The 23,861-nt window shown below is 42.9% G+C and overlaps 1 protein-coding gene across 1 annotated transcript in view; it reads left to right on the top strand.

Moving 5' to 3' along the window:
- The window catches only part of TMEM117 (transmembrane protein 117), a 206,146-nt gene that overhangs the window by 147,751 nt on the left and 34,534 nt on the right, over positions 1-23,861 (top strand). The window contains exon 6 of the mRNA XM_033161796.1: positions 18,301-18,460. Within this exon, the coding sequence (XP_033017687.1) occupies positions 18,301-18,460 (160 nt within the window). The remainder of the gene's footprint in view (positions 1-18,300; positions 18,461-23,861) is intronic.

Raw genomic sequence — 23,861 nt, 5'->3', positions numbered from 1 at the left:
GGGGCCGGACTATTTTTTTTGGGGGGGGGGAACAAATTCCTATGCCCCACAAATAACCCAAAGATGCATTTTAAATAAAAGGACACATTCTACTCATGTAAAAACACGCTGATTCCCGGACCATCCACGAGCCAGATTTAGAAGGCAATTGGGCCGGATCTGGACCCCGGGCCTTAGGTTGCCTACCCCTGTTATAAAATATAACAAAATAACCAATAAGTTAATGAAAGCATATCATTAAGGATATTCAGTAAAATGTAACACCCCCCTTACAATTCACAATAAATTCCAGCAACAATATACAAAAACATAACCACAAAAGCAGCAAAAATATTGCTTCACCAATACCAAATCTTGGCCCCAACAAAAGCCCATAAACACTACCCCAACACACCCTGATAGTTTCTAAAAAGGGTGCTTTGAATTTAATATTGTAAAGCATTACATCTCTTAAGGGGCCTTCTGGTAATGTATGGACCTGCCCACACATGATGATGATGACAGCAATAATATTCCAGGCAATTCTATTTTCTCCAAAGTGCAGAAAAGGCAAAATACAACAAATCCCATTCATTTTGTGACTGATATGCCCAATACGACAAAGAAACTCCAATATCTTTTAAGAAGTATTTATTATTTTAAGTTATATACATTTCACTAGTTTAACAGTCATTTTAACATTTCAAAACTCGACTTCCTTCCTCCTCTTTCTGTGTTTCCTTAAATTTATTTTTATTGTTTTCCTGCATATTCTGAATTAACTTAACTTATTCTTTTATTCATCTACATTAATTATATACTCTTATGAAACTGCAGGTTATTGCAATAATCCTGCTAATGTCCTTATCTGTTTACAATTTGTTTGTAAATATTCAATAAACCATTTCCATTCTTTTATATAAAAAAGTTTGTTATCTTGATTTCTTATTTTTCCAGTAAGTTTTACCATTTTTGCATAGTCCATAGGTTTTTGTTTTATAAAAATTTATTTAATTTTCAGATTTTGAAATTTACAAACAGTTATCAAACAACCAAAACAAAATCAGAATTCCATAAATTCCCATGGACTTCTTCCTCCCCTTTGTGGGTCCTTATGGACCAAAGTCCATAAGTTTTTGTATCCATTCTTCTTTCATTGGGACTTTTTCTTTCCATTTTTGGGCAAATAACATTATCACCACTGTAGTCACATACATGAATAAATTTCTATACTTTTTAGGTAGTTCTACCCCTATAATTCCCAGAAGAAAAGTTTCTGGTTTTTTTGTTTTTGTTTTTTTACAAATGTTATTTTAAACATCTTTTTCAATTCATTATATATCATTCCCAGCAAGTTTTAACCTTACAACAAGACCACCACACATGATTGAAAGTACCTTCTTTCTCTTTGCATTTCCTACACTTATTCAGTTTTGATTTATACACCCCCCTACGTTTACTCGGTGTTAGATACCATCTATATAACATTTTCATGTAGCTTTCTCTTAAACCATAGCATGCTGTAAATTTTATATCTGTATTCCACAATCGTTCCCATGCTTCCATACCTATATTATATCCAATATCTATTGCCCAATGTATCATCGAAGATTTTACTTGCTCATCCTTTGTCCCTCATTCCAGTAATATCTTATACATTTTAGACAGCACTTTATCATTACATTCCAACACATCTCTCTCCCATTGGAGAAAAAACTCTAATATCTTGTCTGTAGCCAACAGGTTCTACTGGCTGTAGAAAAGAGGCCATAATCCAGAGTTTAAATTAAACTAGTTTTGGAAGCACATTAAGCATAATGGGACATCTGTGCAATCAGTTCATTAGAGCAGTGTTTTTCAACCTTTTTTGGGCAAAGGCACACTTGTTTCATGAAAAAAATCACGAGGCACACCACCATTAGAAAATGTTAAAAAATTTAACTCTGTGCCTATATTGACTATATATAAAGTAATTCTCTTGAATAGGAATCAAATAAACACGAAGAAAGTATTTTATAATTACTTTATTATGAAATAGTAAGTAAACAGAAATATGAAAAATTATAAAATACTTTATTCAGTGCGCAACCTGGGTCTGTTTGGCTGAACACAAAGCTGATATTCTGGCTGGATGTTTTGAGACTACAATTCCCATCATCCCTGACAACTGGTCCTGTTAGCTAGGGATGATGGGAGTTGTAGTCCCAAAACATCTGGAGGGCTGAGTTTGCTTATGCCTGATCTATACAATGCCTTTGAGCATGTATGGTATGCATTTGGAACTGACTGGAATAAAAGACAAGAAGAACATACGTTTAAAGAAGATTGGGAAATGTTTATTGAATATATGGAGGAAAATGATTTCGCGGGCTCACACCTTCCACCTCTTACAGCAGGCAAAAATCCAACAGGTGCGTGCCATCCCTTCTCCCGCTGTGCTGGCGGAGGGGGAAGCTGTCCTGGCTGAATCTCTGCCCGTCCCAAGGAAATTGGCATATACAAACAGACAGACAGACAAACAAACAAACAAAGGGACAAGGAGCAACCAGGTCGTGTCCGGCGGCTTTCCAAGGAGTTCGGATCCTTGGAGTGGCCACCCTCCCGCTAGAAGCAGGGCTTGGAGGAGGCCGGAGAGCCCGCGGCCCCCTCTGGGGAAGGCGGGCCTGCAACCCCGGACCCATCGGGATGCACCTCTCGGCGCCCTCGCAGGCGGGGCTGGGCAGGAGGCGGTGGCAAACGCCGCCAAAAGACCACGATGCGCCCTCGGCACCTTCTTCATCCCCTCAGCCGGCGGCGGCGGGGACGGCGGCCCGCGATGGATCCCCCGGAGCCGGGCTTGTTGTGTCGGCTGAGAGGCCGGCTTGCGCGCTGCGCGCCCTGGCCGTACCACGGCTTCTCATACCCGGGGGTGCTGGGGCTGAAGCGGCGTCTGCTGGCGGTCGGGCTGTCCTGCTGCACCGTGCTGGCCTTCTACCGCCAGCAGCCTGCGGGAGCTGCCGCCCGCGTGGGGCCGCGGCAACGACGAGGGTGACGAGCCGGTGACCGTCCTCATGTGGTGGGAGCCCTTTGGGCGCAGCCAGCCTTTGGGCGGCTGCGAGTGCCGCTTCGGCATCCGCGCCTGCAACCTTTTCAATTTTGCCCACGGCACACCAGGCAACATCTCGCGGCACACTAGTGTGCCGCGGAACAGTGGTTGAAAAACACTGCATTAGAGGTGGTTATTGGCAGTGGGAGTGGAACTTTTACAAGGCATTCCTATCGGATCTCATTGAACTAAGATCTTTCTTGCAGGCTGTGACCCAGAAGGCAATGTCAGCTGCTGCCATTAATATATCATGAAATATATTTGAATGTGAAAAGCACTTTAATTAACTGTGTTTTATTAAAACTTTCAGAAAATTAGCAATAAAAACCTAGTAAGCTTTTTGGCAGGTTTTGGAGTATTGCAAAGGAAAGGATTTCCACTCTTTCATTTGACTTTAGTAATTTTTTTTAACAGGCCACAAAAGGCCTCTATTCTCCTGTAAAAAGTTCATTTTGATCTCTTAATTTTGCTGCCATCTTTGCCATTTCTGTGTAGCCCGTTACTTTCCAAAAGCCACTCTTCCTTTGTTGGGACCTGCTCTTTCCATTTCTGTGTATATAATATTCTAGCTGCTGTTGTCTTCTTTGGAACCTCTGTCCCTATTATGCCTGCAAGGGAGAGATTTTCGACCTTTTTGAGTCCACGGCTCTCTTGACCAACTACATTCTTTCTGCAGCACCCTTGTGGGAATCAGGAGTCCAGTTATGTCACCCCTTGCCTACAGAGCTGGTAGCCTCTCACCCTTTTTCAAACACCCTTCCTTGTGGAGTGTTCCCTCAGCCTCCTCTCCTCTTCCCTCTCCTTGGGAGTCCTCCGGGCAGCCACTGCTGCTGCCCCTGGTCTCTGAGCTGCCCCCTGCCCCAAAGAAAGGTGCTCCCTCACACTGCCCCACAGGGGCCTGGAAAGCACCCTCTGGCCAGCCCCAGAGGCACCATTTGCTTCGGGAGCTTGTAGCTAGGGCTGCTGCAACAAACAGCTGCGCAAGCCTTTGGGAGGCAGAGACGCAAGAGGACATCAGAGGAGAGAGGGAAGGAAGGAGGAACAGAGGCCAGTGTTGCCCACAGCTCCCATGACCACCGTTCAAGGCACCCCAGGGTGCCATGGCACACTGGTTAAAAACCACTGCTGTAAGGAAAGCTTCTGATATTTGGGGAATAGTCCCCAAACATTTTCTTCATCAAATATAAGTAGCCATTTGTGGAGGTGAGGCTATAAGCAAGAAAAAGAATGGGGCTAAAAGATGTGGGCCCCAGTTGCGCCCAAATACATGCTGAAGTTGACCCCATCCATAACAGATTGCTTGGTCATTTGAACAGGATAGTGACTTACTTTTGACGCAACCCGGAATCCTGATTTTCAACTTTGTGACCTCTGAGTAGAGTTCCTCCTGAAAACATATGATCTAAGCTTAGAGATGTTACATTTTGTCCTAATGAAATGGTCTGGATCAGGAAACAATCATTCCAGCCTCTCCAGGTATAATTAAGATAAAAACAAATTTGGACAGTTTGCTTGGTGATGTTCATTCTTTTTGTTAAAGGGAAAGAGAAAGAGAAAGTGGACACAAACTGTTTTTAAGAACTTAGCCACTCTTTTGAAGCAAATGGCTGTAAAAATCAGCTCCACCATTTCCTGCAGTTGATGCTGAACAAAGAAGTAGAACTCACATCTTATTGTATTAAACTGATTAGAAAGAAACAGTATTTTCTGCAAACGATAGACAGCGTAGGATGGGTCAAAAGTATCCCACAGTTCCTCAGTGTAATGTTCACCACGCCTTCCTAGGGTGAACTGCTCCATACTTTCGAGTCATCATTCATCTAGGCTACTAAAATATAATCTGAATATTTCTCTCCGTGAATCATTTTTCAAATTGCTTTTTGCTGGAGTTTAGTCATTAAGTTTCATTTTGGCAGCTGAACAGGGGAAAGCCTATAATTCACAGAAAGCTCAGGTTATCATTCCACACATGCTAGGGTAAGGACAGAGGATATTTTTCACAAGGAGAACCATGAACTTTTCATAGGCTGTTTCTCTATGTCATAGATAGGAAATGCTGGTATTTGCAAGTTAAAGCTTAAGGCTGAGGAGTTTAATTTAAATCAGCTGGTGTTTGAAATAGATAAACACTTTTCATTTGGGCAAATGATGGCCAATGCAAGTTCAAGGACACTTAAAAAAATACGGTGCTCTCTAAAATCTAATGTATCACCATGTAATGTATTTACCTAATCTGATTTCCCCCCCTGCATAAACCTATGTTTTATGCATACTCTTAAGTGTTTCTCCATTGAATTAACATAAATATCATTTTTAGAATTTAATATGAATATTAATGAAAATAAGATCAAGTGACATTTGGTATTTTGAGTAATAACTAACAGCACCAAAAACCCAGTGCTCTAGTTCGGTTGCTTATAATTTTAATCTCAAGTGACATGCAACTTAGTACTTCATAGTACCTGATGATATAAAATGTGTTACTTTATGCCTCATTACCTACTCATTTCATTTTTTTTTGTAAGCTTTGGGAACCTTTTGAAATCAGCAGCAAAACTTCTAATTTCAGTAACTATGCAGCAGACCTCAAAGATTCATTGGAATGTCATTTAGTGCCAAAGTGATTTTCAAGTTCAATTAACAAATAAAAATGAAAATGAAATGAATTCACACATATTAGGGTTCATAAAAGGGGAGAAGACCACAAGTAAAGATCTAATCTTTCTACTAGTGTGTTTGACTATTGACTCTGAATTAATGGACTCTCTCCATGTTAAAGGTATGAACCTTAGGAAATGAAATCTGTCACACAGAACATGGGTCATTAATTGGGCTACAGCATTTGATTTATTCCCTGAAAGTAGATGGAAGAGGAGAGAAAATGCAATAAATGTATATCAGGTGCAAATATATGCACAGTGGTGCCTTGGTTTTCGAACTTAATCCATTCCGGGAGTCCATTCGACTCCTGAAACGGTTCAGAAACCAAGGCACGGCTTCCAATTGGCTGCAGGAGCTTCCTGCACTCAACCAGAAGCCACAGAAGCTGCGTCGGAAGTTCGGCTTCCGAAAAACGTTAGCAAACCGGAACACTCACTTCTAGGTTTGCAACGTTCAGGAGCCAATTTGTTTGGGAGCCAAGCTGTTCGAGTAGCAAGGTACCACTGTATATTAAAGCTATTGCTTCTCAGCCTAACCTACTTCCCAGGGGATTAAATGAGGAGGGGAAGAACAATGAAAGGTGAGAAATAAATGCAATAATTAAAATAAATAACTAAATGTACATGTATGGTTTTAAAATTAAAACATAATGCATCAGTCTGCAGTAGCCTCTGCTCTTTTTATTTTTATTTACATTTTATTCAGCGGTTCTCGTGAGAGACTTCTTCCACCATCACACCATCATTTACAAAAACTGCACCAAATTATATTGTGTTTTCAGGATTTAAGATGTAATTTGCCACGCAGATGCAATTTTCTTAGCTGAGTATCAAAGCCGGGCAATGAGACGTTTAGATGTGCATCTATGTGAATGAAGGAGTGATTTGTTTATTGAGCAGATTCATATGCAGCATTTCAAGGACAGTCCTCAAAGCGGCTGACAACATTTACGAACTTAAAACAGAGCCCCTAAAAACTGAACACTTGAAACAAAAACAACCAGCTTTGCTGAAGCAGGAGTTTGCTTCTGATGTTCTTCCCCACAGGACAGAGGATGTGGCCCTGAGTTGGGGGCTGTCCAACTTGAACAGTCTTCACCTGCGTCGCTTTACAGAGTGCAAAGTGACAGGTCCCTCAAAGTTACCAAAGTATATTAATATTGAACGCAGTCGAGAGAGTGGGGGAAGTCCCCCCAAAGAAGATTTGGAATTAGATTTAAACAATGATATTTTAATGTTCCTGTTTAGGTTTGTATAAGTTTCTTTTGTTATTTCTTATGTTACTTTAATGTGTTTGATGTGTTTTCTTGTTTTTTGTTAATTGTTGTTGGTTATTTGTATATTGTTGTTTATTGTAGAAAATAAAAAAATATAAAAACAAACAAACAAAGTGACAGGTCCCTGTCCTCCTGAGGGTCTTACCATCTGAAAGTCAACCTTGGGGAAAGAACATAGGAAAGGAAATGGAAACAAAAATAAACAGGAAAAGTATGTTGCACATGCTTATGCTTAGTTACAGGCATTGGGGTTTTCCATTGAAGAGATAATATTTTTGTTTGTTTTTCTAATTTGCTGTACATCGTGTAGAGCATGAAGGAATGGTGTGAAAAGTAAAGTAAGATAAAAAGAGATATTTTGGGACAAAAAAAAACACTCTGCAGCACCTCAAGAAGCCATTGTCAGGGAGCCGACAAGGAGGGCAGGTCATTCGCAGATCAGAGAAAGAGAGCCAAACACTTGCGTCTTAAGGCCCCAAGCCAGCTCCCCATGAAATAATTACACACGGACACAGAATTAAGGTTGATGGGTAACATTAAGGCCACAACTTTATTTATTGCAAATTAAATGTGAATGGTATTGGCATAGGCATGGGCTGAATACTATAATGGACTACTGCCCCAGTTGACAGAGCCTATATAGGTAATCCCATTGGGGCAGCAACATCGGGGTTTTGCCTGACAGAAGCTTACCGCGAGGTTCCTGTGATCCCGGCATGGCCCTAGCCCATCAAGTGGACTTCGGACGAGATCCGGGACCCCCAGATTCCTTTAACGGAATACTTTTTGATCATTGAGGGGCAGGTGATGGCCACACCTCCCCTCCACACACAAAATTAAGCCAATGCCTAACCGCCATACCTGGAAAGTTGTGGTGATTGCTAAGAGAGCCAGTGTGGTGTAGTGATTAAGAGCATTAGACTCGTAATCTGGGGAACCGGGTTCGCGTCTCCGCTCCTCCACATGCAGCTGCTGGGTGACCTTGGGCTAGTCACACTTCTTTGAAGTCTCTCAGCCCCACTCACCTCAGAGAGTGTTTGTTGTGGGGGAGGAAGGGAAAGGAGAATGTTAGCCGCTTTGAGACTCCTTCGGGTAGTGAAAAGCGGGATATCAAATCCAAACTCCTCCTCCTCTTCTTCTTCTTCTTCTGTAGGCAAAAAACCAAGTGGCCAGTGCCAATTTGCCAAATGAATAAAAATTCCCACCCGCCCCGTGTCCCAAGGCAGGTGACTCACACATAGCCTAAAGCAAGGCTGAGAACCTACACTAAGGGTGGGAGGGCGGGTGTTCAGCAGCGCCAATCAGGTGCCTAGGGCGCTCTTGCGCTGATGCTTAAACAATTCCTCAACGACCCCCATCCACTCCTTTCCTGATTGGCTGTGACCCGTGATGCCAATTTAGAGAAATGAAACTTAGACCTAGATTCGAAACCTACTTAGTCAGGGGTGTGTCCAGGGGCCCAGTCGCAAGAAGGACCGCCTTCTGAGGACAATCCCATTTGGCTAACATACAGTTGGTTTATTAAGGAAGCAGAACAGAGAACGCATGGAGACTTCTAAGGGTTGCTCCTATCTAGATGAAGCAGTTGCCTGGACTGGCTTATAACTCTCTCTTCAATCCCTTGCCCTCTATGTCCGGCCCCTCCCTCTGTCTACAGCAAGCCTCAAGGGACCCTCTCTGTGTCTGCCTGGCTCTGTGGTCAGCAACATGCAACAGACGCCTCGTTCTGGGAGTGGATGGAGGGAAGGCTTGCAGTCTGCCAGTTTCCTCCTCTTCATCATCCTCCAAGCTCCCAGACTCCAGTACTTCCCAGCTCTTCCCTTCCTCTGGGGTGTGGCTGGTTTCCCACTGCCAGGAGCCAGGATCGAAATCCTCTCCCTCTGGGCTTACCTGGGAGGCTATTGGTTAAGCAGCTTCCAGCACTTCTCATCCAGCCAGTCCCTGAAAGCCATTCAATATTACCCTGTTCCACCAACCCTCTCTGCTTTTAGACTAGCTATCGAGTTAGAGATCTGTACAGAGCATGTGCATCTTGGATGACCAAGAGTACGAGAATAAATGAAATTAATAAATAATTTTTGAAAACTGGCACCACTATACTGGCCTCTGTACCCGCCCCCCTTCCGATCTAAGGTTATATTCTTAACAATGTCTTTCCTCATTCTGCACCACATTATTAGAATACATGGAGAATTTCTTTAATTATTGTAGTAAAGGCTCTGTTCTAGGAGCAATGAATTAGACTACATTTCCAAATAATTAAAACTGAAGTATTTATTGTGAGCTCATTTGATGCAAAGTTCCTTCAATTATCGAGTTATATAAAGAGGTAAGAATAAAGGATAATTATTTTTTATGGGTAATTTATAATAAGGATAGTAAATGGATATATGTGATTAAGATGAATAGATTGTAATTGAATGGTTGTGCGTTGGATGGGGTATTTATATATGCAATTTATACAAGTCTGAAATTAATTCATTAATTGATTAATTAATTAATTAAAATGCATTCCCCTCAATCTAGCAGAAGAGAAAGGAATGAGTTGTTGCTTCCATGGATACAGAATGCTTGTGAAAAGTTAATGGAGAAACTATTCATTGGAATGGGCAACACTAATCATTGTCTTTCTTTGAGACCATCTAATCTTAGAAGGCAATTAAAACCTGCTGCCTTACAGCAGAGTGCCTGTGGCTAAGGGAGCCCCAGATAGATTTTTTAAAGGTTTTTTTTTTCCTTTTCCATTCTGTTTTTTTATTATTTATTTATTTTCATTGCTTCTGAACAGAGGGGAAGAGTGGGGGAAAAGACATGTGGGACCAACCCATTTCTCACTCTGCACAGCCAATTTCAATGGGGAACAGGAAGAAGTGGTTGTTACTGAGCCTAGTTCTCTGTATACTTCTAACAGAGCCTTCTCTGCCCTGATGCCATCCAGATGTTTAGGTCTACAACTCCCATCACCCCCTGGCATTGGCCATGCAGGCAGGCTAAGGCGGACGGGTCCTGTAGCAACATTTAAGAGCATAAGAACACAAGAAGAGCCTACTGGATCAGGCCAATGGCCATCTAGCCTAGCATCCTGGACTCACATCCTGTACCAATGGTCCATCTACTCCAGCATCCTGTACCAACCAGATGCGTGTGAGAAGCATCCAATATGTAGGGCACCAGGTTGAGGCAGAATGAACTCTGACCAAAGACCACGAGTAGAGATCTGCTATAAGGCTTTCTTCTCAAAATATATCTGTTCACAGCCCCCAGTCCATGTTGTAATTTGATATATATGTGTACTCAGGTGTGTGTCCCATTGGATGCAGGTAAGTGGACATAGGGTTGCAGCCTCCTAAACACGTTTAACCAAGTTATACTGAACTCAGTGGGACTCGCATTCTTAGTAAATATGTTCAGGCTTACTCTGTACAGTCAGTAGTTTTGCTACCAAGCAAACAGTGTAATCCAGAAATCAATGTGCACTCAGATGTGCCTACAGGGGTCTACTTTCATTCCAATGAAGAGAGCCAACCCACGCATGCAGATAAATGTACACACCTTGGCTTTTTTAATTGAAAAGAAGCCACTCGGATCAGGAGAGATTTGTATGCATCTGAGTTTTCACCGAGAGAACAGATCATCCAATGAAGGTGAAAAAATGTGTCAAAGGAACGAGGGATAAAACGGGCAGAATAAAAGACAGTGGCATTTGGACACGAGACGTTATAGCACATTGTGCTCACTGGTTATTGTTTGCTGTTCATCGGAGTCGGTTCTAGTTCTGGAATGAAAACATGAAAGGCAAAAATTCTTTTCTCCGTCTTGCAAAACGTTTTCTAAGTATCGAGAAAAGCAACATCAAACCTGCCCTTACCTAAGCTTTTATTTCCACGGTGCACTATTTAAAGCTTCCAACGTGGTTGTGAAGGACTGTGCATGATAAATTGCTACCATGCAGATATTGTATTCAGCATGAATGTATAATGTGTATTTTTTTCCAGTGAGACAGAAGTGTGTGATATATTAATTTGGGGGCTGTTGACTTTAATGTGTTTAATTGGTTGGTGAGCTGACTTTGATTAATTGATGGGGATGAGCTTGAAGGGCACATTTGTTTATCTTCAAAAGCTATTTGGGCTGTGGTGCGTTAGTGTCATAGGGAATGAAACAGAAATTATTTTAAAAATGGCTTTGCTTTGTGGGCTGAGAAGTCCTAAGAGGGTCTAGGGAGGCATGCAGTAGGAGATTCTCCACTACGTCAGCAGTCCTGCTGGCTCTTTCTGGCCTCTCGCCAAGGCCAAAGGTGAGGGCAACCCTTCCATTTTTATTGCTGCAGCAGCTCAACAGACAGGCTCCTTTCCTGGGAATAGAGTGCCCTTGTAGCCTATAGTACCATAGCCAACTCTGCTCCTCCTCTCTATTGCTCCTTCGTAATGGTAAGACATTTCCATTACATTCCTCCTCCCACGCTTCCCCTGTTGGAAGCATAGGCCTCTGCAGTGACAGAACCCCATGCCAATGGAGATAAGCAGTGGCTGGTGGGTGGGGATGTCTGCTTAATCCTAAACCCTCCGGCAGTATGAATTGGGGATTAGGATTGCAGCCTGATTAAATGAATTCTTTTTATCCTTACTTCAATGTTATCCAGAAAAGGCTGGATATTGATAACCATGGCTCTGAATTCAAGTACAGTGGTACCTCCAGTTACGAACTTAATTCATTCCGACACTGGCAGAGTGCACCGCCCCTGGCAACACGATCCCAGTGGGGTGCCATCGCAACTGTCCCCCCGCCCATGCTGGGCGCCACGCCCCCAGGACGTGCACCATGCCCCTGCGGGCAGTGCATCACGCCCCCAGGATGTGCGTCACGCCCCTGCAGGCGGCATGCCATGCCCCCAGGACACGCGCCAGCCCTGCCCCGCCTGCTCTCCGCCCACCGGTGCCGGAGCATGAAGCTCCACCACTGTGTTCCAGAGGCCCATTCTTAACCCAAAACTGACCTTCACCCGAGGCGCGCTTTTGCTAACGGGGCCTCCCACTGCCACTGCATCGCCGCTGCATGACTTCCGCTCGCATTCTGGGGAAAGTTTGCTACCAGGAGCCCCTACTTCCGGGTTAGTGGAGCTCGTTACCCAAAGTGTTCATACGGTACGTAACCTGAGATTCCACTGTAGTCCACACTCTGGGCATACCTAGCTGTCCTTCTGACGTTTGGTCCTTCGATAGCATCCTTCAACTGTTTCAGGAACATGGGGGAAATTAAACTGAAGTCCCTTCTTCTTCTGCTTCTCCCAACAGAGAAGAAGTAAGACTGGATAAGCTCCTCAGGTCCCCAGCAGGTAATTGATGTCAGAAGGAGCTAACAGTTGAACTCTGTGTACCCCTTTCCTAACCCAGGGCCTGGGAAATGGTTCCACGAAGGGCAAGCAAAGATCCCACAATAGGAATGAGGTGTACAGCAACCCACGGTTGCTTGCAGTGGCGGAGCTAGGCTCCGCGGCACCCGGGGCGGCAAAGGAAACGCCCCGGGGGCGGGACGTCGTGACGCCACATTGTGACGTCACGATGCCCCGCCACCGGGGTGTTTCCGGGAGTGCCGCCGCCGCTTCTGCAGCCCGCTTTTAAGCCGAAGAGCCCGCTTTTAAGCTCTGCGGCTCAAAAGGAGGCTGTGGAAGCGGCGGTCCGACTCTGCTTCTCCCAGGGCGACTGAGCGAGCGGCAGCGCATGGGGTTGACAAGCGCCGGCCCCTCCTGCCACTCCCCACGCTGCTGGTCACCCTGGGAGCAGCAGCGCTGCATGGATGGGGTGCTCCCTCGGCCGTGCACTGTTGCTCCTGGGGTGACGGAGGGAGCGGCAGCGCTTGGGAATGGCGGGAGGGGCTGCCGCTTGTCACCCCCATGCGCCGCCGCTTGCTCCGTCGCCCCGGGAGCAACAGCGCACGGCCGAGGGAGCACCCCGTCCGTGCAGCGCTGCTGCTCCCAGGGTGACCGGCATTCCGTGGGGAGTGGTGGGAGGGGCCGCCGCTTGTCACCCCCACCCGCCGCTTGTCACCCCCACCCGCCGCTTGTCACACCTGCCACTCGGGGCATGCCGCCCCCACCGCACCCCCTAGCAACGCCCCTGGTTGCTTGGGTTCTGGTTTAGAAAAGGAAGTATGTGACAAAGTTTGCTTCACTGAACATCACCTTTGCTTGATAGTTAATCCAATGAAAAATATTTAATCAAGTGTACAGCCCTAAACTAATTCTATAGTTTTCGTATTAAAATTCTCAGTGGCATTGTAAACTTATTTGCCTATGTTTCCTTATTAATCCATAAACACGTAATTCTTTGGAGCTTGTTTCCGTGGGTGACCACGTTTGCACGTATTGCTAAGTCAAGCCATAGTTTAGTGTGAACTCACAAATTCTCTTTGTAGCTGTGATGTCTTAGCTTGTAATCCTAACCCAGGCTCATGGTTAATCTGTCTCCTCCTTAACATGAACCAAGCCAAGGTTTGCTCTTGGTTAGAACTTGTGCTTAAGGAGAAGAGAACCTAACCATGAGTCCAGATTCAGACAGCACACTAAGACATACATTGGCTTAGCTGCTGTGCCTCACTGAATTAAAGGGAGGAGCAAAGTGGGAGTGAATTACTATCATGTTCATGTCATTTAATTCTATTAAGCTTTGTATATTAATAAACTGAGTGCTTCGTTTTTTGTTAAAATTGGGAGTCTTTGTTTTTTATTGTGTCAGCTTTACTCCCTAGACCACTGAGAAGTTACTGAGCAAAATTAGAACCAGGATTGGGAACCAATGGGTGTTAGTGCATTGGCCAGGATTTTGCAAGGTGATCGCTGATGTTGATTGGACCACAAGACTAACACCCAGGAGACAGATTTTTTGCACAATCCCGGTAGTTTTGCTTACCATGCCACACGAACCAGACATCTGTGTGAATGCATCTATGTCCATGCACATATATTCAGATGGAAAGTTGAATATGTTTAGGGCCATACATCTGGAATTCCCTGGACATATGCAGGATTCGTCCATAGGAAATAGCATCTGATCGGAAATTCCAAAAATTGGGAGAAATATCGGAAGTGTTGATTTTTGGTGATTTTAAAGGGGGGGGTTGCAAAAAACCACACCTCTCTCTCTCAAAAACACCTTAACAACTTTTGTGCCCAGATTTTCACTTTTTGTAATAACCCTAATTATGTTTCTCTGTTTTAAATGTGATATGTATGGTTAGCAGAGCAATTATTTAGATTTTCTTATATAAATAAGTATACATAGCTCAATAAGGTCAAATACATGTAGGCATTGTGCAGACAACAACAAGAAAACCTTCTATAGGCACATCTATTTTTGGATTAGATGGCCATTTCTGCTCCTTCAATTTTTCCCCAATAATAAAGTTTAGCCACCATACTATGAGGGGGAAACTTACATTTCCAAGTTTTGGCGGTATGAAAAAAGATAATACAGCATACACTCAGTTCCTATGGCTAAAAACAAAACTGAGACGTCATACTTAAAATGAGGAAACTAGTCAAACTGGGGCTTTCATCTTGTCTCTTGATTTGAACAGATAATCAAAGCTCTAGTACGAAGATTTTGGCAGAGACAGGAGGGTTGCATTAGGCTTTGGAGAAAATGCTAAATTTAGCTGCAAATGCTGGATAAAAATTCTTGTAAGCAGGAGATAGGGTGATATCTGCCTTCTTCAAAGGTCTTTCAATGACATCTGTGCTGTTTGCTAGCTCCTCCAGATGGCAACAAGAGTGCTCAAATGATAAGAGGATATTGCACAAATTATGTTCTATTTACATTGGCTGCCAATTTGTTGTTGAGCCCAGTTTAAAGTGCTGGACCTCACTTTTAAATCTCTTAAGTGGTTTGGGACCGTGTTACCTGGAGGTCCTCCTGCACCTGTCTGAGCCTGAGGGAGCTTTATAATCAGCCTGGGAGACCCAGCTCTCTGGCCCATCAATAAGACTCCTGTCACTAGGAATCAAAGGAGAACATACTAGTGATAGCCTCCACTGCCATTTATGCCAAAACTGAAATGTGGAGAGCTTAAATGGATTATGGTGGTTGTTGTTTTTAAGAAAAGAAGTTGGTATATCTTCAAATGGTAAAGACCACAGAGTTCTTATTCAACGTTAGATGCTCTATTTTAATTGAGTACTTTTTAGCTTCCCAGATAATATTGCGTAATTGGCAAGGCTGAAATGCATCATGGTACCTGTCAACATTTGAGAGTCTCCAGCCTCCTTTATCCAGTTTTCTAGACAAAATTCTCAGAGCCAATCTCAATCTCTTTGCATTCTTTGAAAAAACAGACAAATTGCCTTCCAACAATACAGTGACATTTTTATATATTCAATGAAATATCTACATGGCGGCATTATTTGCATAAGCGCTATATTGTTTGTCTCCTATTGTAACCCTTTCCTGTACATTTTTGCTGGATAATTTCTATTTCTATTTTAAATTTCAAAAGACAGTTCAAGCAACAACATTATCGACTCTGTGTATATCATGCATTCATATCAGAACAGTAAGTGGAGAATCTCCAAAGATTTAAGTGAGATGTACATAAAAGAATGAATAGTTCTGCATGGATGATTTGCCAGCAACCTTCCTTCAAACTTGGCATATATCTTTTGAATGAAAAGTAACGAAGTGGTCAGAGTGACCCCAGGTGATTAGAGCTTCCAGGTGTTAGTAGAAAACATGCATATCATGACTCAAACATAGAGAGTGGACTCCAACCAAGTACTTCTGCTGATGCAAGGATTATTGGCTGCACAGTGGAAATTCCCCTCTTTTCCCTCTCCTTGTGTGTCAGGATCAGATTTGGGTAGGACATGGAGGTGCACCAGAAGAAGAAAGGAAGAGGTTCCGTTGCACAAGTGCAAATCCTGCGCTAGCAGAAGTACTTCATCGGATACTGCCCATATCAATTTGCCTTAGATCAAGTGAAGCCTTTAGTCCATGAGCTTAGCATTGTGTACATTAACTGTCCTCTTCAAGTTTTCAATTTCCATTCCTACCTCAAGCTGCCAGGAATTGAACCTGGGTGACTTTTCTCAGGCAAGCAGACCCTCCAAGTTTGCCTATTCTCTAACGACAGTCCCAGATTTACATAAGCTTCTCCCGGTTTCCTATTTGATCCTGGGATGTCCCGCTTTTCCTTAGGACGTACCTATTTTCACCGGAGAAATATTAGAGGATATGACAAATGCTGTAGTGGTGCTTTATATCATTCTGCTTTGTTTTGTATTTGATTCCTGCGCACAGTCCAAAAGTAGTCTCTAGGCATACATGACCATATTGCTGTTTGCTTTGTTTAGCCTCTGTCAGCATCCGCACTTGTGTGGGTTCTTTGGCACATTGATTTTCAGGAGCACTGAGCACTGGTCACCTGTGCAAACATCGAAGAAAGCATTCTTGGTGTTTTCTCCTTTTCCTCTCTCAGAGAAAAAAATTAACGGGGGGGGGGGGATGCCTTGGAACAATTGCGAGAGCGCCAATCGGAAGCAGAAGCAAATATTGACTTGCTGACATGCTATTTATGCATATGCCCAGGCATTTATCTGCTCTGTAATTGCACATGTGCATTGACATCCAGAATTATTGTTTTCTCTTCTACTGTCTCAAACATTCTAAAGTGCATTGTGAAGAGGGATTCACAGCTATTATGCAGAGACAGCCCAAAGCAAGCCATTGCATGGCAAAATGATGTGAACTGAACTGCATAAATAATATTGTGTTCCCTACCAAATAACCCTGGGTTTCATTTGTTAAATCAAGTATTTCTGTAATTTGATTTTTTTTTAAATGAATATGTTTACAACTGATTAATAGTGTGGAGGAAGTAGTAGCGCAGTGGTTTTAGCCTTTAATGCCTATAACTTTGTAAGTTTTTTTGGACTCCGTAAATAGTTGAAGCTCCAAAGGGTTGTGGCATATTTTCCAGCTTTTCTTCGAGGAAAGTTGGTGATCTTCACATGCACACTGTATTTTGAAAGCGCATGTCAGTATGCTTTTCATTATGCTTTCCATTATGTTTTATCATCAATATTCTGCAATGTGTCTTTAATGTTGTACACCACCCAGGGATCTTTTGAGAAAGGGTGGGGATGTAAATTGAAACAACAACAACAGCTGCTGCAGCAGCAGCAGCAACAACAACCTTCCCCCAAAGAATCATGGAAACTGTAGTTGGTTGAGGGTGCTGAGAATTGTAGCTCTGTGGGGGTAAACTAAAGCTCCCAAGATTCCCAGGATAGTGGATGTGAAGGGTTGATAGTATGAGGTTGATAGAGGGAGTGTGGCTTGGACACAGCTCCAAGGGCCAGGCAGAGATGCCTGGAGGGCCACATTTGGCCCACAGGCTTGAGCAGGCATAGGCAAACTCAGCCCTCCAGATGTTTTGGGACTACAATTCCCATCATCCCTGACCATTGGTCCTGTTAGCTAGGGATCATGGGAGTTGTAGTCCCAAAACATCTGGAGGGCAGAGTTTGCCCAGGCCTGGGCTTGAGATTCCCTGCCCCTTTCTTTCATATGTGGTGGACCTGTAAATGGATATTGGGAAATAATCCATAATGAATTGGGAAAAAAATTGTTTAAAAGCACTTTAAAAAACCATCAGAGTCCTTTTTGTTGGGGATAATTCAGATGGAAATTCCCAGGTGTCAAAAAAGGTTATTTATGTATGCCACCACTGCAGCCCATGTTTCATTAGCCCAAAAATGGAAAACAAGAAAGGCCCCAACTAAAGAAGAATGGCAACTTAAACTGATGGAATATGTGCAGCATGCAGACCTAACATATACAATAAGAGAACAAGAAGAACATACATTTAAAGAAAATTGGAAAGTGTTTATTGAATGTATGGGAGGAAATTGCATACACTTGAAAACATTGGCAGCATTAATTCAACAGTGTAAATACGTTTTGATGGATGTAACAATGGAATACTGAATGGTTTAGTTTATGTAAAATATGCAGCGATTTATATTATGCAAAATGAACCATGGAAAGAGAAGAAGGGAAGTCATTGATATTTTATAAGGATGTTTAAATGAATATTCTAAATTGTAAAACAGAAAATTTAATTTTGTGTGTGTGTGTGTGGATATGAGAGATTCCCTGCCCCTGTTTTAAAAGAAGGTCATCCAGCAATTTCAAGTGGATAAAAACACCATCCTTTAAAAGCATTTGCAAGATAGATAAAAGCAACCTTGTAATTCCACCCATCCTCTGTGTGATTTGATGACCTCTTTTCTGCTCTCCCCATTCAGGACGGTTCTGTTTACTTTGACCTCAGTGGTTGTGCTCATCATCACAACTGACTGGATCAGCTGGGACAAGCTGAACCGTGGATTCCTGCCAAGCGACGAGGTTTCGCGGGCCTTCTTGGCTTCCTTCATCTTAGTGTTTGACCTTCTGATTGTCATGCAGGTACATTGTCTCAATATTTCTTCCAGGGAGTGCTGAAGTTGCTTTCTTGCTAGAGTCCCCCCACTCCAGCTTCTGCTGTTCTGCCAAGGCTTTAAAAAGTCAAATAAATGTTTGTTTCACAGCCGCTATTAATAGGTTTGCATTACATCAGTGTTCTCGGGGGGGGGGGAGGTTTTAAAAGCTACTTGGTTTTTTAAAAAACCACAACCTCTTATTATTGCCAGCTTTGTTTTGCCAGGGTTTTGTGACTGTAGAAATGGGCAGTTGCCATTTGCCAAAATGGAAGTGAAGGAACGGAGGAAATTTTGTTTTGTGATAAAAGGCCTCCATTGTAAGGGTGCAATAACATACCGAGCAAGGTTTACAAAACTATCAATGTACAATCTGTGGTTACGCACCACAGTGAAAAGGAATTAACAACCATTCTCAACAGGCAGTCTTCCCCCTCTTTGTGCCAGCAAATTCTCACCCAGTCTAGCGGCAGCTTGTTGTGTCAGATTTCTTCCTACCAACCAGTGTTTCCAAGGAGATATTTTCTTGTAGACCATCCAGACTTTGCTCTTTCAAATTTCACTGCTGCATTGGGAGTCCTGCACAAGAGAAGAGCAAAAATGTCTTCATGTGGTCTTTCAACTATGCCACCATTGGAATATTCACACACACACACACACACACACACAGGGCTGTGGCAGACAAAGTAAGAATTTTATTTGGTTTTGGTTGACTTTTTTTTGGTCACTGACTCTATTTAGAGCAGAGTTTGCCAATGTAGTGCCTTAGGATGTTGTCGGACAACATCTCCCATCATCCCTGATCATTGGCCATGCTGACTGGTGCTTACGGGGGATGGAGTCAACCACACGAGGAGGCCCACAGTGTACAGTATCTATCACTTAGTTTCTAACCATGGTGGCCTTAGAGTCAATGTAGTTGGCAGAGATTGCTAGGTTGGTGAAGGCAGGATGGTGTTGCTCACTTGGCTTCCTGATGGTGAGCATTGCTGCCAAGGGGAGAAGGGGCAAGGCACAGGGAGCTTAGCATAGTGTGGGTGTGGCAGCTGCTGCTGGCAGTGCATCAGAACAACTGCCAGCCATAAGGTCTTCTCTCATTAACCTTGGGGTCTTGTAGCCAGGAAAACTGGTGGGGAAACATAGAAGAAGAATATGTCTAAGCCATCTCCAGTCTCTTTCTATTCACCATTTGTTGTCTGGATTGAGTAGGATGTTCTGTAGGTGGCAGCTGTGTGGATGATTCAAAGGGTTAGACCCAGTGGCATAGCGTATGTTGCCAGTGCCCAGGGCCATGTGGAGGAGGTTGAGAGGAAGGGAGATTGATAGAGTACTCATGCGCATTCAACTGCCCAGCAGTCTCCATATCACCCAAGAGATCGCAGCTGCAGAGATAAGAAAAGAGTTGTTTGGTTGTTCGGAGATGTCACTTCCTAGTTGACATGGAGAAGTCGTTTTCTATGGAGCCCAGCTCTGTGCCCCCACCCATGCTACACCACTAGTTAGACCAGCCCTTGCCAATGTGGTTTCCCTTCAAATGTTTTGAACTACGACTCCCAGCACCTGCTGGCTGGTCCAACATCTTGAGGGCAAAGACTGAGTTGGTATCGCTGGCCATTTTTCTCCCAACCACCCTGCGCTTCTATCCTTCAGTGCAGTTCTACTGAGAATGGCAAAGCAATATGTGATGTAATGGTTGGTTCCAGTGGGCAGAAACCTGGCTTAATAGTTTACCTCTGAACTTTGGTTTAATGGAGAAAACTATGAAAGTGTTACTGGCTCTTTTAAAATGTGATGCAGTTTTCCTTCCACTTTTGTTTTGCTTCCCCAACCCCCACTTCACATTGTGTTTAATAAGATGCAAGAGAGCTTCTAACAAATGGATCCACTTTGTGTGGCCGCAATGAGAAACATGAATACGAATAGCCCCTACATTATCCTATGCAACACTGAATATCATTATAGTGAAGGCACAGGATGCTGCCACCATTATTACTAAATCATTCCTTTGACTATGAAAAATGAAGTCACCACAATATGACCTTGAGGGTATCGAGCTAAGAGGGAAACTTCATTTGAAAATCCTTGGCTTCAGTGCTCCTATATATATATATATATATATATATATATATATATTACTGTGCAGAGTAAGTCTTAAGTTTAATTGCATTTTTGAATGATGTTTGCACAGCAGAGTTGTTATTTATTTAAAGATATTTATCCAGGATGCACACAAAGGAGGTGACTCATCTTATTTACAAGGTGTCTCCAGCACCCTCAAATTGCCATTGCAATAAAGTTAGGCCGACTCAGGCTGGTATTAAATTACAGGTTGAAATAATAATAATTGCAGTAAAGGCCTTCTAACCAAACTAGGGACCAACCAGAAGTGCCCTAAATGCTCATATAAATTTGGTTCAGTTGTACTGAGAATGTTAGTTTCCACTTCTGGATTATTTAATCTTATATAACAGGAGAAGACAATGTGGCGGCTATCATATGGACTACAACTCCCATCATCCCTGAATAATCATCATCCTGCCAGGGCTGAAGGGAGTTGTAGTCCAACATCTGGAGGGCACCGTATTGGCTACTCATGCTGCACACCATTTCCTGTGATTTCCTCTAAATTGTTACCACTTTATCTGCAACTAACTTTAGTAATAGAAACAGAATGAGCCACGGTAATGAGCCACAGTTTCTCAGTAAATAATTTTCGAACAGATTTTTTTTTTGAAAAACAATATTTTTGAACTCCTGAATGAAGCTGTAGATCCAGTCTTAATATTGCTTAATATTAGTTTAATATTACTAGCAGAAGCCATGTGCTTGGTCCCTATTCCTCTCAGTCCTCTGCTTCCTTAATCTGCCAACATGAACTAATAATCATAGAGGGTGATATTCAGCATTAGCCACTCTCAGAATACAGTTACTTAAGGCAATTAAGTAACAGAATCTAAATATTTAAGTCAATTGATTTCAGTGGGTCTCCTTGGCATACGTGTTGGCTGTCACCCAGAGTTTAATTCAACATTAAAGTGAGCCATATCCTCTCAATATATCTTGAAAATTTCTTTTGTTAAGCTGTTCCTAAACTATTGGACAATTTCAGTTCTCCCCTGGATCATGTTTGGCGAATTGTCCTCAACCCAATTTCACTGCCCAAAATAGAATGGGGGATTCTGGGAGGCCATTTTCACTCAGCTGTAAGTACCAATCATCTAGAATTGAAACAAGATTTAAGTCAGTGGGTCTACTCTAAAGATGACTAAGTTTGAATCCAACCCCTAGTGTGCAAAAGTCATTCTCAACGTTGGGGCGGCGGCAGAAATTGTTATATTGAATCCCTGCTGGAATGGTTAGGATTTGGTGTTTATTTCAGCCCAATATTCATGTCCCTTTTCAACTCAATACAATGCAACTGTGACTGGCGCCATCGCAGCAACATTTTTGAAATGCATCATATCCCGTCATGCAAGGCAATGGACCAAAAGTTGGGGGGTGGGGTTTTGGAGGCCAGCGTGATACCGAGCCCCCAGCATGTACACACATATAGGACCTGTTTTCCACTTGTGCAATATCACTACACCAGGCAGTGTATGTGAATATTGCATCCACCTGAGGGTTCAACTGTATGAATCTTTCCAAGTTAGTCAGCACCCTCCTGTATAGTTGTGATATTCTCATACTTTCCTCTGTGCCATGGGGCCACACCAGACAGCGAAGTACTTTTCATGATACTAAACAAGTGAATGTGCAGTTTGCGAAGAAGGCTTCACGGATTTTTGTAGCTGCGCTTATATTTTTAACTGCTGTTTGCTCATCTCACTTTACAAGAATTATTGGCCTCAAGCTGATGGAGCCAATTTAAGTGCAAATATACTACGTTCCATATGTGCCACTGTACACTCCGAGAGGGGGTGGGAGAGAAAACAGCTTTACCAATATGTAGGCAATACTATGTCAATTCTGCTTGATGCAAATTGATGTAGCGGCAAATAAACTTCTGGAATTTGTGTGTGGGCAGAAGCCATAGTGAGAACTGGGACAACAAAGCTTAGGAATCTAAATGAACAGCCGATAGAAATTTCGGCTGTGGTCTCAGGCACATATTTACTTGAAACAGATGGATTGTTCATGGTTTTTGTTGTTGTTGTTGATGATGATGATGAGAAATTGTCCTTTGCAGTTTGGATGCAACAGAGGGGGAAACTGGTCACAACCATAGATTTTTTTTTCAGCCGGAACTCACCAGAACTCAGCTTTGGCACCTCTCATGTGACCTATACCTGTATACCTGAAGGAGCATCTCCACCCCCATCATTCTGTTCGGACACTGAGGTCCAGCTCTGAGGGCCTTCTGGTGGTTCCCTAACTGCAAAAAGCAAAGTTACAGGGAACCAGGCAAAGGGTCTTCTCGGTAGTGGCGCCCGCCCTGTGGAACGCCCTCCCACCAGATGTCAAGGAAATAAACAACTATCTGACTTTTAGAAGACATCTGAAGGCAGCCCTGTTTGGGAAGTATTTAATGTTTAAAGTTTTATTCTGTTTTTAATGCTCTGTTGAAAGCCGCTCAGAGTGGCTGGGGAAACCCAGCCAGATGTGCGGGGTATAAATAATAATAATAATAATAATAATAATAATAATAATAATAATAATAATAATAATTCATGATGAGTTCTGGCACCTCTTTTTCTAGAAAAATACCGGTAGCATTGGTCACAAACAGGAGACAGAAAATGCAGCTGTGTAGTATGGTCCCAATAGAACTCCTCCCTGCTCTTGTGCCTTTTATTCAATAAAAAACACCCCTGTCACAGGGTTGCATCCAATGCTATTTATCCAATGTTAGTTATATTCAGAGTAGACCCACTTTGGCATGGCGATTACAACACTAACATTGCATGCAACCCATAGTTTTTAATGATGCATCTAGTGCCATGTGCAGTTTGACCCTGAGGCTTTGGCAAGCCCAGGTGCTTGATAACCTTTTTACATAAAATGGCATTCTGTGTAACTTCTTCAGAAAACAGGGCACAGATATGGATGCCCAGTAATAATGAGCACAACAACAAATCAATGAAACCCTCAGCTCCTTCTTTATGAGATACCCTTATGGGCTGATACACTCAGCCTTCCATTCAGTGCTTCAAAATTTATTTCTTTGACTACCTCCAAGGACGACATTCTCTTTGACCTATCCTGACACGCATTAGTCTATCTGACCCACCTCATCAAATTATCCGACTTTTCCCATCTGGATTTAATTAATTTGGTGCAGGGAATCAAGGTTAATTGTTGACCTCATATCAATCAGATTTGTGTTTCCTATGTCTTTTCACTTCTCCACTTGCTTTCATATGTACCTTGACCTTCCTATCAAGGTTTCACAT

This window comes from Lacerta agilis, chromosome 10, assembly GCF_009819535.1.
Source record: "Lacerta agilis isolate rLacAgi1 chromosome 10, rLacAgi1.pri, whole genome shotgun sequence".
NCBI lineage: Eukaryota > Metazoa > Chordata > Lepidosauria > Squamata > Lacertidae > Lacerta > Lacerta agilis.
This window is presented reverse-complemented; position numbering and strand designations above follow the sequence as displayed.